The 13,236-nt window shown below is 37.6% G+C and overlaps 1 protein-coding gene and 2 pseudogenes across 3 annotated transcripts; 1 reads left to right on the plus strand and 2 right to left on the minus strand.

The window, feature by feature from the left end:
- Positions 1–1,991: 1,991 nt before the first annotated feature.
- Positions 1,992–9,193, plus strand: LOC126615908 (MLO-like protein 11). Of its 3 annotated transcripts, none has more exons than XM_050283834.1 (16): positions 1,992–2,643; positions 2,745–2,997; positions 3,237–3,294; positions 3,437–3,660; positions 3,907–4,023; positions 4,684–4,744; positions 4,915–5,003; positions 5,318–5,392; positions 5,989–6,074; positions 6,924–6,973; positions 7,245–7,285; positions 7,639–7,809; positions 7,945–7,980; positions 8,090–8,157; positions 8,247–8,307; positions 8,391–9,193. In XM_050283834.1, the coding sequence occupies exons 2-16, from the start codon at positions 2,872–2,874 to the stop codon at positions 8,781–8,783; spliced, it is 1,656 nt and encodes a 551-aa protein (XP_050139791.1). In that variant the 5' UTR covers positions 1,992–2,643; positions 2,745–2,871; the 3' UTR covers positions 8,784–9,193. The 3 variants fall into 3 exon arrangements, with proteins under 3 accessions (XP_050139791.1, XP_050139792.1, XP_050139790.1); XM_050283835.1 differs by having other exon boundaries at positions 1,992–2,600; XM_050283833.1 differs by having other exon boundaries at positions 1,992–2,997.
- On the minus strand, positions 8,983–10,779 carry LOC126615909 (putative glycine-rich cell wall structural protein 1; annotated as a pseudogene).
- Positions 10,777–12,510, minus strand: LOC126615911 (uncharacterized; annotated as a pseudogene).
- Between the last annotated feature and the right edge of the window lie 726 nt (positions 12,511–13,236).

Raw genomic sequence — 13,236 nt, forward strand, 5'->3', positions numbered from 1 at the left:
TTATAATCAACTTGCCAAATTCATTGGCTATGAGCTTAATTTTGGGAAATTAAATCTTTTTAATTAAAGTTGTCCCATATGATATCAAGTTATGAACCACTCGCTATCTGTAAAGTGCAAAAGCTATCACACACAACTTGAATAATTGTGGATGTTTAAACATCACTATCTTAATTAACGAGCCCCAGACGAAAAAAAAGGGCAGATGGACATTAATTAATCGGACCAATCTCAAATAATTATATGATCAGTTCTTAAATAATCGCTTGATCTCTATATATAAAGCCAACATTAACGTGAAGAGTGCTTTTGGGATAACAAGCTTCACTAAAATAAGTGGACAAAAGTGCCCCCAAAACTAAAAAGTTAAAAAACAATCCAAAAGAATGCAAGGGTATTTTCATCATATAAACAATGTTTTTTTTAATAATTAATTCTTTTTGTACATTTTTTTTTATATAAATGCATTTAAAACATGTAAGTCCATCGTAGCACGCCATGGTTAAAAAAATATCTTTTGCACGCATAATTAATTCTTTTTGTATAATTTTTCTTTAATATAAAACATGTAAGTCCATTGTAGAACACTATGGTTCAAAAAATGTCTTTTGCATGCACATAAGCGCGTGCATGAAGGCTAGTTACTTAGAACATCTTCGACAATACTAGTCAAATTTTTGTTATGTAGCAAGCCAAATGACCTAAATGTTAATTTGGCTACCCGCCACTTTCAACAATAGTAGCTATTTTAGCTTAAGTTAAAATATTTTAATATTTTTTTTTTTTCTTAAACTTAACAACCTAAGTTGCCACTCAGTACTACGATTTAGTGGAAATGAGAGGTCTTAGGTTCAAATCTCGTGAATGACCAATTCGATATCAAATTAGGTTGCCCATTGTTGGCTTAGCCGAACTTCCCTCATTTTAATGTAAAAATATCGATGTACTAAAAAAAACAACCCAAATCCTTTTTCTTCTCTTAAAGCCGACAAACAATGCAATCTATAGTTTTTAATGTCTACATAAAATTTAACTTTCTCTCTCATTCTGACTAAATTTTGGTAATTACTGTACAAAATGTTAAGATAGCTAGACATTTAGCTAGCCTGTTGGAGGTTTCTTTTTTGCACTTTTCTTATTAAAGTAGCCATAAAGCTTCATTTAGCTAGGTTGTTGGAGATACTCTCTAGTTATACCATTTTAGATATTCCCCATGTAGTTTCCTTCCACTTATGATCACAACTCCAAACATTATTGTAAAGCGATTTTGACACTTAAAATACATATTTTCTGGTTTTCAAATTGAATAAATTAGAAAAATGAAGAGATCAAAATAAGGTGAGAAGTAAATTAGAAAAATTAAGAGATCAAAATAAGTTGAGGAGTGCAGAAAGAGAAGACGAAAGTGTTAAAATTAATATATTACTACAAATATCATTTTGCCTTTGCTTATCAAAAGATCAAAAATTTCCTCTCCCCATTCTAAAAGAAGTTGAGAGTTCAAAATAGCTAGGAACAATGGAAAAAAAAAAATCAAGAAAGCTTTATTTACAAAAATAAAGAAAATGCACAATTTTCTTTCACGCTACGTATCATTGAAGTGAAGTGGGTGGTCTGAAAAATTACCAATTAAATCTTGAAAAAAATTAATACAATTAAATTTGACATGAAAGTCATGTTACTAAATAGTACATAACATTGTAGCCGGACCCAACTCACCCCACTTAAATACAATTGGCGGGGGTAGCAAAAGAGCTTCTAGTAGTAGTAGCTGTCAACAAAAGCAAAATCTGCCAACAGCGGTTGGAAAACTACATCGCAGTCAACCTAACCACATGAAATACCATTTCAATCCTCTTCAATACTTAACATTACAAATAATATGGACATGTAACATCAGTTAATGACACAGTTGCCAGGACAGAGATGTCAATACACAAAACACTTTTTCCAACTTCAAATGCTTTTGCTCCATAAAAGGACAAGAGAAAGAAACACACAAGAGGGTGGGGAGTGAGATCTTTTCTGGTGAAGGTCCAGGCATTTTTTGTTTTTGATTCAGACAAGGTGTTGTTGCCCATCAGAGCATAAAAAAACCCAAAAAAGGAGAAAAAGCAGAAAGTTACTCTCTTTTCGCCATTTTTGATCCCGCATTTTTTGTATCTTTTTTTAACCCAATAAAAATCATATTTTTCACGAGGAAACCACCGAGAAAGGGATTAGATTTTGGGTTTTGCAACTTTCAATCAGCAGTGAGTTTTGGGTTTTGTATGATCCCTTGAATCTGCCCTGTTATGGGTGTTGATTGAGATCCAGGCTGAATGTGGTAAGAAAAAAGTTGTCTTCTTTTGGGCCTTCTGATCCTGAATATTTACCAGGAAGGATAAAGGCCAGAAGGGTTGGAGGAAGGTTGCGTTTTTGGTCACAACTCACAAGAGTTTACAGAGAGTTGGTAATTTGCAGAAAAAAGGAAGGAAAGATTGTTCCTTTTTTGGTGCATTTTCTGGATTGTTCCTTTTTTGGTGCATTTTCTGGGTTTTTCTCTGTTGGTGGGTGGAAAATGAGATTGCAAGTTGAAGAGTAAAACTAGCAACAAAGAGGTACTTGGAATGGACTGAGAAGCAACCAGTTGGCTATTCTCAGGTTTACTTAATCAGTTCATCTTGTATTGATTATTCAAGTTGGTATTTTCTCCATTTCTGGAAAATTGAAAGGGGTTTTTACCGACCCTTTTCTGTTCATAGTATGTAGGATGATGTGGTTGGAGTAGTTTTTGGTGTGCTATTGTGTGTAATCTTGGTTCGAAATAGTTACATTTCTGGGTGCATTCGAAATGGTTTACATAGTGGTTGATTAGAAGAATAATTCAGAATGGCGGAAGACCAACAAGAAATGCGATCGTTGGCCTTGACTCCAACATGGTCTGTTGCTACTGTGTTGACAATTTTTGTGGCTGTTTCTCTGCTTGTCGAGCGCGGAATCCATAGGTTAAGCCATGTAAGTGATACTCTACCAGTTTTCATGAACTTCGTTTTTCTTTATTGTTTCTTAAGCCATTGGATATTTGAGTGGAATTAGGAAGCTTAGTTGACATAAAATTTCGTATTCTGTCTTGATTTACGAATCAAACTTAAAACGCATGAAATGTTGTACTTGACAGTTCGTATTTTGAACAGCATTTACATATAATTGTTGTGTGTGTGTGTGTGTGTGTGTGTATGTTCTGTCGGTTTCAGTGGTTGCGGAAAACTAATCGTAAGCCCTTGCTTGAAGCTGTGGAGAAAATGAAAGAAGGTATATGACCTAAACACAGTTTCAACCTCCTCAATGATCTGAGAAATTCTTTTTGATGTGTTTCTGGCTAGACATTTAACAAAATAATTCCATATCACACTTCTCACTTATAAACTTTCATGTTTTGTCCTGCTGCCTCCAGAGTTGATGTTACTTGGGTTTATCTCTCTCCTTTTGACGGCTACCTCAAGCATGATAGCCAATATTTGCATTCCATCAAAGTTCTACAATAGCAGTTTTTCTCCATGCTCTAGGTCTGAGATTACTGAAGAAACTGAAAATAAACGTAAGCTGTGGATGTTTACTGTTCTGCCTCACTCATTCAGAAGAGTGTTAAATGAGTTGAATCGTAATTCCTGCAAAGAGGTGCGTTACTTATCCGTGTATAACAGTTAACTAAAGTTCTGTTCTAAATTTCTAAATACATTTTTCTTCATGTATGAGTTCTTTTTTCTGGTGTACTATATTCACTTGGTTCTTGGAAATCGTTGAATATGATTGAAATGCTGAAGGAAATTAGTTTGGACTTCTTCCTGTCTTATTTTCCACAAACTATAATTTATGCCTTACTGGACAATCTTGGTTAAAATGGAAATTTGTTTGTTTGAACAGGGTTATGAGCCATTTGTTTCATATCAAGGCCTTGAGCAGTTGCATCGCTTCATCTTTGTCATGGCAATAACACATATATCCTACAGCTGCTTAACGATGTTGCTGGCAATAGTGAAGGTTAGAATTTTCTTCATTTTTCTACTTCTTCTTCGTCTTTTCCACCCAGACCATATTAGGTACAGTGGTGAAACCTCAAACCTGCCATTATTGTTAAACTGTTTTTCTTCTGGATAGTGGATGCTGTAGTTACTACTGATAAGCTATCTAAAGTAGATTGCATATTTTTTGGTGACCAATTTATGAAATCAAGTAAACATAAAAGGTGAAAGTGTCTAGTTCCCCTCAGTAAGAACGTTTCTACTGAACAAATCAGCAATAAGAACTTTGGTGTCAATATGCTTTTAATTGATGTCACTCTATCAGTTATGACTACTATTACCTTGAGAAAAGGCTCGCATTCTTTTTTCAATGTGGTTAGCTTTTTATTTAACAGCATCATTAAGCACGAACTGAGCCGTGAATCTGCAGTGTCGTATGTCAGGCGTTGTGTTTATCTATATTATGAACACACATGGACATCTACATCAACCTTTTGCATACCTTCTTGAATATCTATCTGGTTTAAGGGGATTTTATCAGTCTTCAGTTGTTACTTCTCTCTGGTGCACTAATGTGTTCTATGCATGATGACTTGATGATAGTGGGTATTTGCTGAAACTCAAGATGATAATATAATGAAATACTATTTTTGTCATGGATTACGGTTAATGTGACCAGATTCACAGCTGGAGAGTATGGGAGGAGGAGGCTCACATGGACCGACATGATTCATTGACTGGTAAGCTGTGACATTGCGTTAGTAGAATTTTATACAGATCAGCTTATTGGTCCCCTTATTGAGAGAGAGAGAGAGACAGAGACAGAGTGTTTGGGTGCTTGAACTTTTATGAACCGTGGTGTAGATTTTCAAATTCCCTATGAGATGACTGTAGATATACTATGTAGCAGAGATCACACGGCAGATGACAATGCGAAGGCAGTCTAGCTTTGTAAATCCATCAACTCCTGTTGTCAGGAATAACTTTTTTATCTGGGTGGTAGGTGCAACTCTCTTTTCTTACTTAAATACATAGGTACCTCCATTTTTTTTTTTATATTTTGCATCCTTAATTAATTTCTTATTGATGAAACCTTTTAATGTTTGATAAGCATAACACGCCCGCATTTGGTTTCCCTGAAATTGCTATATTTGTGTGCCCTCTTTCACAAAACCAAGAGAAGAAAAATGAAAACCGATGGCTGCTTTCTTCCTTTTATATGATTATTATTTAGGTTTCTTTGTGTTTCTTGGTATTAGAAAGCAGCTGCTTTAATTCAAGGTTTATTAATAGTTGAATGTTTTGTTGTACAGAGATGTTTCTTCCGGCAATTTGGGAATTCAGTGGTTCGTGCTGACTATTTAACACTCCGCATGGGCTTCATCACGGTATCTAGTATTTTCATTTGTCAGAATTGTATAATGAGTCTTCAACATTTTGTTTTTCTTTTATTTGTATTTTGTTCACTATAATATTCGCTGTTAGCCCTTAATGATATGGTTGGTTTTCACTATACACCTCAAACTTACTGCTAATATGAACTTGCATTGCTATGCCTAGTAACTGAGCTTCTGCATGTTTTATAACAATCAACAAACAATGATACTACAAACTCATAACGTCAACTGAGTGAACAACTTTTTCGAAAATGTTTTTTTTTGAGGGATTCAAGAATGTTCTTACAATATAAAGGAATATGGCGTTCTTTTGTATCAAATCCATGACATGTGCCTAGACCCATGGTGTCTAAAAGATTCTAACATCGGCGATCTTTTATTTTTTGGTAGAAATTATTTGAATGTTGTGCGTAGAATACCCTAAAATTGGTTACTATTTGCTGTTGTTTCCTTATTATATGTATGTTAGGTAATCTAATATCGTTAGTACCTTTCTGCATGCCTGTTAATATGTTAGGAACTTAGGAATGCCGATTTTAACTACTGTTCAATGAATTTTTACTCTTTCTTTCTCTCACTCATGTCAGAACCACAACCTTTCACCAAAGTATGATTTTCACAGCTATATGATTCGGTCTATGGAAGAGGAATTCCAAAGGATTGTTGGTGTGAGGTAAGTTATAAGTTTCCTCTGTTATGAATAATTGTTAGCAATGATTGCAACTACTTATTCTTAGTATTGTTCAAATGTGGTGGTGTTGTTTCTCTTGCAAATGGGATAATAATATTTGTTTGCGCAAATATTTGCGGAAATTCCTTATCCAGTGTTTGACATATGCGGTGGTGTTGTCTCTCTTGTAGCTTAATGGTTTTTCCATACATGCTCCAAGGATGGTCCACTGTTTGAACCAGACTACATGCCTTCATTTTTGAACAGAAAGAAAGAGTATAAGTTTTCCAAAAGCGTTAATTTAAATGGATTATGGGGGTCGTTGATTTTCTATAACAACTGCTAATTTTAGCAGCCCCAAAACTCCTAAAAAAGGTTGTAGCCATATAGTTCAAGGCTCTGCTTTCCTTCTCATTCATCGCAGAGTGTTGAATAAATCAGTTAGAAACAACCTTTGATACTTTAGGTTGTGAGAAGAAATGTTAGTTGACAGTATATTTGCACAAGTGTTCTCCGTTCTGATTGCTACTTCTTTATGGGAAAGACTCTAGTTCGGTGTGATCTGAATACTTCCAAAACTTTCAAACTCTCCGTCAGCCTTCATTGTGCCGTTGTGTTATGAATCTTTTTGGGTTTGGAGTTGGATAACTGTGTTTGGTCAGGTGCAACAAGAAGAGAAATTTGGAATAATAACAATAATATTAACAAGAAGCGTTCAAGTCAAAATTTTACCTAATTTAAATTCTGCTGATTACTAACTTCTGTTATTGGATGTTAGTACTGCTTACGGTTTGGATAGTTGAATTCCACAGAGAACAAACATCTAAATGCTTTTTCTCAAATCTTTTGCAGTGCCACACTCTGGGGATTTGTTGTTGCCTTCATGCTGTTTAATGTAAAAGGTATCCGTACAATGGAATATGAAATGCAGGGAATTGGTAGTTATAAGCATGAATATGCTACAAAACAGTGTTTTTTATATTTTTTTTTATTTTTTAAATTTGGATATTTGCTCTCAAAAGGACTTTTATCTGTATTCACCTTCAGTAATAACTGTAGCTTGCGTGTTTCGTTACTTTGTTACTCTAACTGCCAGTTGGGGGATCATAAACTCATAGTGATGATCGGTCTTGAAAGCTTTAAAATGTGACTTTTTTCTGTGACCTATGACAGGGTCTAATCTTTATTTCTGGATTGCAATCATTCCAATTACGGTAAGTACAAAGTTTACTCATCTCCTTTTCAGTTTTGGGTTGTCACCTATATGCTAAAATTGATGATCTCTAAGAAGCTTCCAAAAATTGGAATCGGAAAACAGACGTTTGTAGAAGTACACATCACCTCTTCCTTTTAATCAGTTATGAACTATGGGGGAGGGAATTTGAACTTGGGACCTATCAACTGGCCATTGAACACGAAAGAACACATCACAACTTGAGATATTATATCCACATGGTGGGGCTATAGCAGTAGTGAATTTCCTGACAATAAACCTGTTTCTCAAATGTTAGTCGTGTGCTCCTCGTGTAATGTGATTTTTATTTTGAGTTCCTAACTTCCTATGCAGCTAGTTCTTCTTGTGGGAATGAAGCTGCAGCATATTATTGCAACCCTAGCATTGGAGAATGCTGGTATAACTGGATCCCATGGAGGAGCAAAGCTGAGGCCTCGGGATGATCTTTTCTGGTTCAAGAAGCCCGAACTTTTGTTGTCCTTGATCCATTTTTGTTTATTCCAGGTTTACAATGGTTATCGCAATGCCTTGCGTTTCTTTTATTATTGTATCATTACGTTCTTTGGCGACTTGTACTCACAAATCACAATTATAAAACGTGTTTTTTTTTCTCTGTTCCTGTCTGTTCCCATTTTGCAGAACGCATTTGAATTGGCTTCATTCTTTTGGTTTTGGGTAATTCCTTTTCCATGACTAAATTTGTACTCTTTGTGGAGTGTTGCAAGTTGAAAACAACTTGTTCAGTCGTTTAGGGCCACTAAATTTCTTGGTTATTTGATTACAGTGGCAATTTGGGTATAATTCTTGCTTTATCCGAAGGCATTGGCTCGTGTATATAAGGCTGATTTTAGGGTATGCAACCGATTTGATTGGTTTCGTCAACCTACCATATAATGTATGTTCTCAATCACGGGCCGTTTATTAATGTAATTATCTTATAGGTTTGCCGGGCAGTTCCTGTGCAGCTACAGCACCTTGCCACTGTATGCCTTGGTTACTCAGGTACAGCCAGATATACTTACAATGCATATATGCCATCCACTGAAACTCCGACTTATGTACTTGTATTTTACGTTTATCTTCAGATGGGAACGAATTATAAGGCGGCAATAATCCCACAACGGATAAGAGAAACAATTCATGGATGGGGAAAGGCAGCTAGGAGGAAAAGAAGGCTAGGCATATACACCGATGATTCAACCATACGCACAGAAACAAGCACAGTAGCTTCACTTGAGGAAGATGATCATCAAATGATCGATTACCCTGCAGATGATGCTAATACGCATAATGGAATTGAGTTGCAACCGGTTTCTAGTTCTGTGTCCAGTCCTTGCCCAGTTGGTAACCAAACCTCAAGTAGGCCAGGTACACCCCTTCTTCGACCATCGGCTTCTGTTTCTTCTCAATCAGTTACATTGACTATTCAAACAGAAGGTATTCCAAGATCCGCTTCACTGCCAGCTAGAAGGGAATGAGGCATTGATCGACAAGATGGTGATGAAAAAATCGCATGACTAAGAATTTGGGATCCGATTGAATAAGAAAGTATTAGAAAAGGAAATTGTGCAGATTTTGCTTCCCTCCATATGCAGTACGAAAATTACTTGAGGTCATACTATACTCGCAGGATGTAACAACGCATGACACGATATTGCAGTAGTTAGAATGTAAACATTTGATGTAATAGCTACATATATGAAATCAGTATATATCACTGGCTAATGATCAATGATGTGGGCTAGTTGTTTAATTAGGCAGTAATATTTTTACAAAAATTAGGGGTGTGCTCAAAGAATCAAATGTAACTTGACAATGAGGCATCTTACTGGTGTTATCAAGGTGATGGATGTACCACTGGGTCAAGTTCTTGCCCGGTTTGATCAAATATCCTCGTCTTATACGCGTCGTCTGTGATTGTATGTTGTAAATTCAATCAAGCAAAACATGAGTGAGCTGAGATTTCATTAGAATAGTATGTGTATGGTCCCTATGAGTATCAATTTTCTGAAGCTTTTATTTTGCAGACTTCATGAAGTTATCCAGTTTTGAAGCTTTGCAGCATTTGCTGTGTTGGTTGATGAATCTGGTGGCATTGGTTCTCCTTGTCCACCCTGGCCTGCTCCGAGGAGGACACCATTAACTGTGGCAGATATGGTACCAATCAAGGGAGCTATCTGGGCAGCCATGGCCCGGCGCACCCGGGAAACTGCATGCTTTGCAAACTTGGTACCAATCAATTGAGCGATCCGGGTCTGGCTCACTTGCGTAACTACAACCGCAACCCGGGAGAGGAACGTAACAGCCCCCACCGCAATTGCTTCCATTACCAGACCCTATGCCGATGCCAAAACCGGACCCTAACCAGCTATCAGCGCTGTGTCCATACCCAGGTCTTCCTCTCCATGGACCGTGTTCAGTCTCATATCCACCATGCCAAGTTCCAATACCAACTCCTCTACCTTATCGGCTTCTCCATATCCACCATCTGTGGAACTTCACCCAATGCCAATACCAGTGCCAGTGCCTCTTCCACCACCTTCACCAATGCCTTTTCCATACCCATCACCTTTGCCAGAGCCTCTGCCAACACCATAACGCTCTCCAATCCCTTCACCGTCATTGCCATCACCAATGCCTTTGCCCATAGCCCTCTCTGAATCCTTTCCCATTGCTGCCTTCACCAATGCCTTTGCCATTGCCCTCTCCAATCCATTTGCCATCATCAATGCCCTTGCCGTAACCCTCTCCGAATCCTTTCCTATCACCGCCTTCACCAATGCCTTTGCCATAGCCCTCTCCAAACCCTTCACTATCACTGCGGCACTGCCTACACCACTGCTAGAGCCTCTGCCAACACCCTAGCCCTCTCCAAATCCTTCGCCATCACTGCCTTCACCAATTCCAATGCCAATGCCAATGCCTTGGCCCATGGGCTTTTCCATTCTCATTTTCATTTCATGCCCACTTGGGTTCTTGACTTTGAGGACCCTATGGGCGTTGCTCAAGCTGAACAAGCAGACAAGTGCCAACAACGCAATGCTGCAGGAAGCCATCTTTTTCCTTCCGTTTGCTTTGCTTTGCATGGTTATATGGCTACATATATATAGCGAGCTTGGGCTCTGCAGGGAAAAGTGCTTGTGAACGATGGAAACTAGAAAAGCACCAAAAGCGCTTCTCCGAGGATTGCCAGTTGTTTTAGAACTCTGTGGAGTCATGAAGCTTTTGTGAGCAGAGTATTACCACAATGGAACTTGTTTTCAGATTCCCTGCCGGGCCACCTCATTTCATTGATCACATCATCACACAATAGAACTAGAACTGACGAACATGCGTCGGGTGTGTTTCTTTATTTTGGTGAATTTTTTGCACGACCGATGGTTGAGCGAGGATTTAAACAATGATCGGTTCAAATCACGGGTTTGAAGTGGCTAAAACAAATTAACAACTCCATATTAATAGTCTGGACAATCAGAGACTGGACACCAGTCACCAAAACATCGTCATTCTCGAACATAGATTCCTGTGCAGAGAACAGTCTCTGCAACCACTTATACATTATCATCCTCCAAAAACCAGAATCGGGAAATTCTGGTCAGCGGACAACATTTTACTTAATCCTCACAATGGCCAAAATGACAAAGATGCGAACTCAGGGATATCTGGAAAGCTCTAAGCTAGTCATTGCCTATAATTTATCAACAGTCAAACAACCTCACCACTGCCTGATTCTGCCTCCATGGCTTTCAACTCTTCAGCCAGTGCTCGTTCCCTGTTCTTTAGTTGTCTGTCCACAGCAACCATATATAGGCCTAAAAAGAAGTAACAATCCTCGTCAGAAAAATAAGGAGGTTCCAAGAAATTGGAACAAAGACAAATGTACAGAACAGACAATTACATGAAACGCGGTGTTATCCATAGTACTAGTTGGGGGTTTTACCAGTTTGAAACCCCGATCAACTGAGACGGTACTTTACCTAATTTATGAATTTATGTTATAATTGGGTTTCATATTTCTCATCCAATCCAATTGAGGAAAGAAAACAATTAAATTGGTTAACCGGTTGGTTTGGCTTGAATTTTGAATTTTTGAACACCCCTATATTTGTGTTATGCGCGGCATAAATACTATTCGTGTGGCAGATTGTAAACCGAAAGTATTGTAAAACTAAAAGTAGAACAAACATTTTCGTTATGAAGACTTGGAAATCAAGTATGCTATTTGAATCAAGAATCAAAATATGGAGAAGTCAAGAGCTCATACTGACAGCACTGCCGATTGCACACGCCCAGAGAATCCTCATGGACCATCGATCTCCGATAACTCCTCTGCCTCCCATAGCTTGCTGCCAAACCCAATTACACTGCTTTAGCATTAACAAATACTGGATACCAAAAAACTCACTGCTGATCAGATAATCTAGTACAAGAACTGGAAATGCCAAATTTCGGCGTTGGCATCAAATCTCAACATTATCAAACCATTTGAAGCTCAGTAACTGAAGAGGCAACAAGCTTAGCAACTATTCCTCACAAAAACTAATATGCTTGATCCATCGCGATAGACTGCGGAAGCTGTTATGGACCAGACAGCAGCTGATCCAAGCCTATAACAAGTGGTCACAATTCAGCTGATCCCAACCCAATCAGTAAAAACACATAATTCAGCTTATATTTCGATCAAAAAACAAAAAAAAATCTCTAAGTTATCTCAGAAGTATGTTGCTCTCTATGTGTTTGTAGAAATGCGTAGCAGAGATGTATAATTCACCAAATACATAGCAGATATCAATAAATTGAAATTGGGAAAGAAACCCATTACGCGTTAGGCATAGCGTGTCAGAAACAAGTAAAAAATTCACATCGAAATTTCAAACATAAAATTATAAGCATCGAAATGCAGACCAAATGAAAAAGGAAACATAGAAATGGAATCTTACTAGTTTGACAGAGAGAGAGCGAGGGAGAAAGCGAGCGTTTGGTGACGGAGATGGAGGAGGGAGCGGCGGAGGGAAGGAGAGAAATGAGAGAATCTTAACTGGTACGAACAAAATGCCTGCCTCTTCAGAAACGTTGCCGCATGCTCTTTCTGCTTTCTCCAATTTTCATTGTTTTTCTTCGGTAAGCAAGCGCAAAGCAGGGCTTTTGCTTTGATAACAACTCAAAGTTCTGTTTTAACAGGAAGCCCATCTGAACTTGCAGCCCAAGAACGAAGAATCTAAAACAACCCTGTGTGTATTTCTAATATATTTATTTCTTTGTTTTTAAGAACAATCTTCAAATTAAAAGTAAGAAATTTTAACGGTTTAATTATGAAATTTGTATGATGGAAATACATATATACATGCATACGTATGTATGTATATGTAGTTCTATATAATTAAGTAAGGAACCCCTTTATGTCCTCCATCCAAATTATTGATCGGAAGATACAATGATGCTCATGACTACGGTTGAGAATGAGTTCTACAATGACAAAAGAAGAGACTTTGCATGAGCTTATGAATATGATTGAGCTACTCTTCATATTATCAATTAGTTTTATGGTGAAACCTTAACTTTTTTTATCGTATCAGAGATTTAGAGCAGCGAATGTTATCTTCACTCGCCCTCCATTTGTGAACGGGTCGTGAACTTTATGAATTAGGAGTTCCTTGCGTGAATGAAATAAATGGCATGCGCTGACCGCGGGAGGTCAAAAGACAGAGTTCTCAACATCAAGTTTATCTTGTCATTTGCATCTGAAACGTTTTTGCTTGCATTTGGTGTAGAGATTCCAACCATGGGATACAAGTACTCCGGTCAGAATTTCACTTTGATTTTAGCTGCTTTGAAGTTTGAACGTTTCATTTTGATTGAATGGTGCTGGTTTTGACCATGTGTATTCTCAAACTGCTCATATTAAGTTTGAATTTCTTTAATGTTGGAGGT

Source organism: Malus sylvestris, chromosome 3, assembly GCF_916048215.2.
Source record: "Malus sylvestris chromosome 3, drMalSylv7.2, whole genome shotgun sequence".
Classification (NCBI taxonomy): domain Eukaryota; kingdom Viridiplantae; phylum Streptophyta; class Magnoliopsida; order Rosales; family Rosaceae; genus Malus; species Malus sylvestris.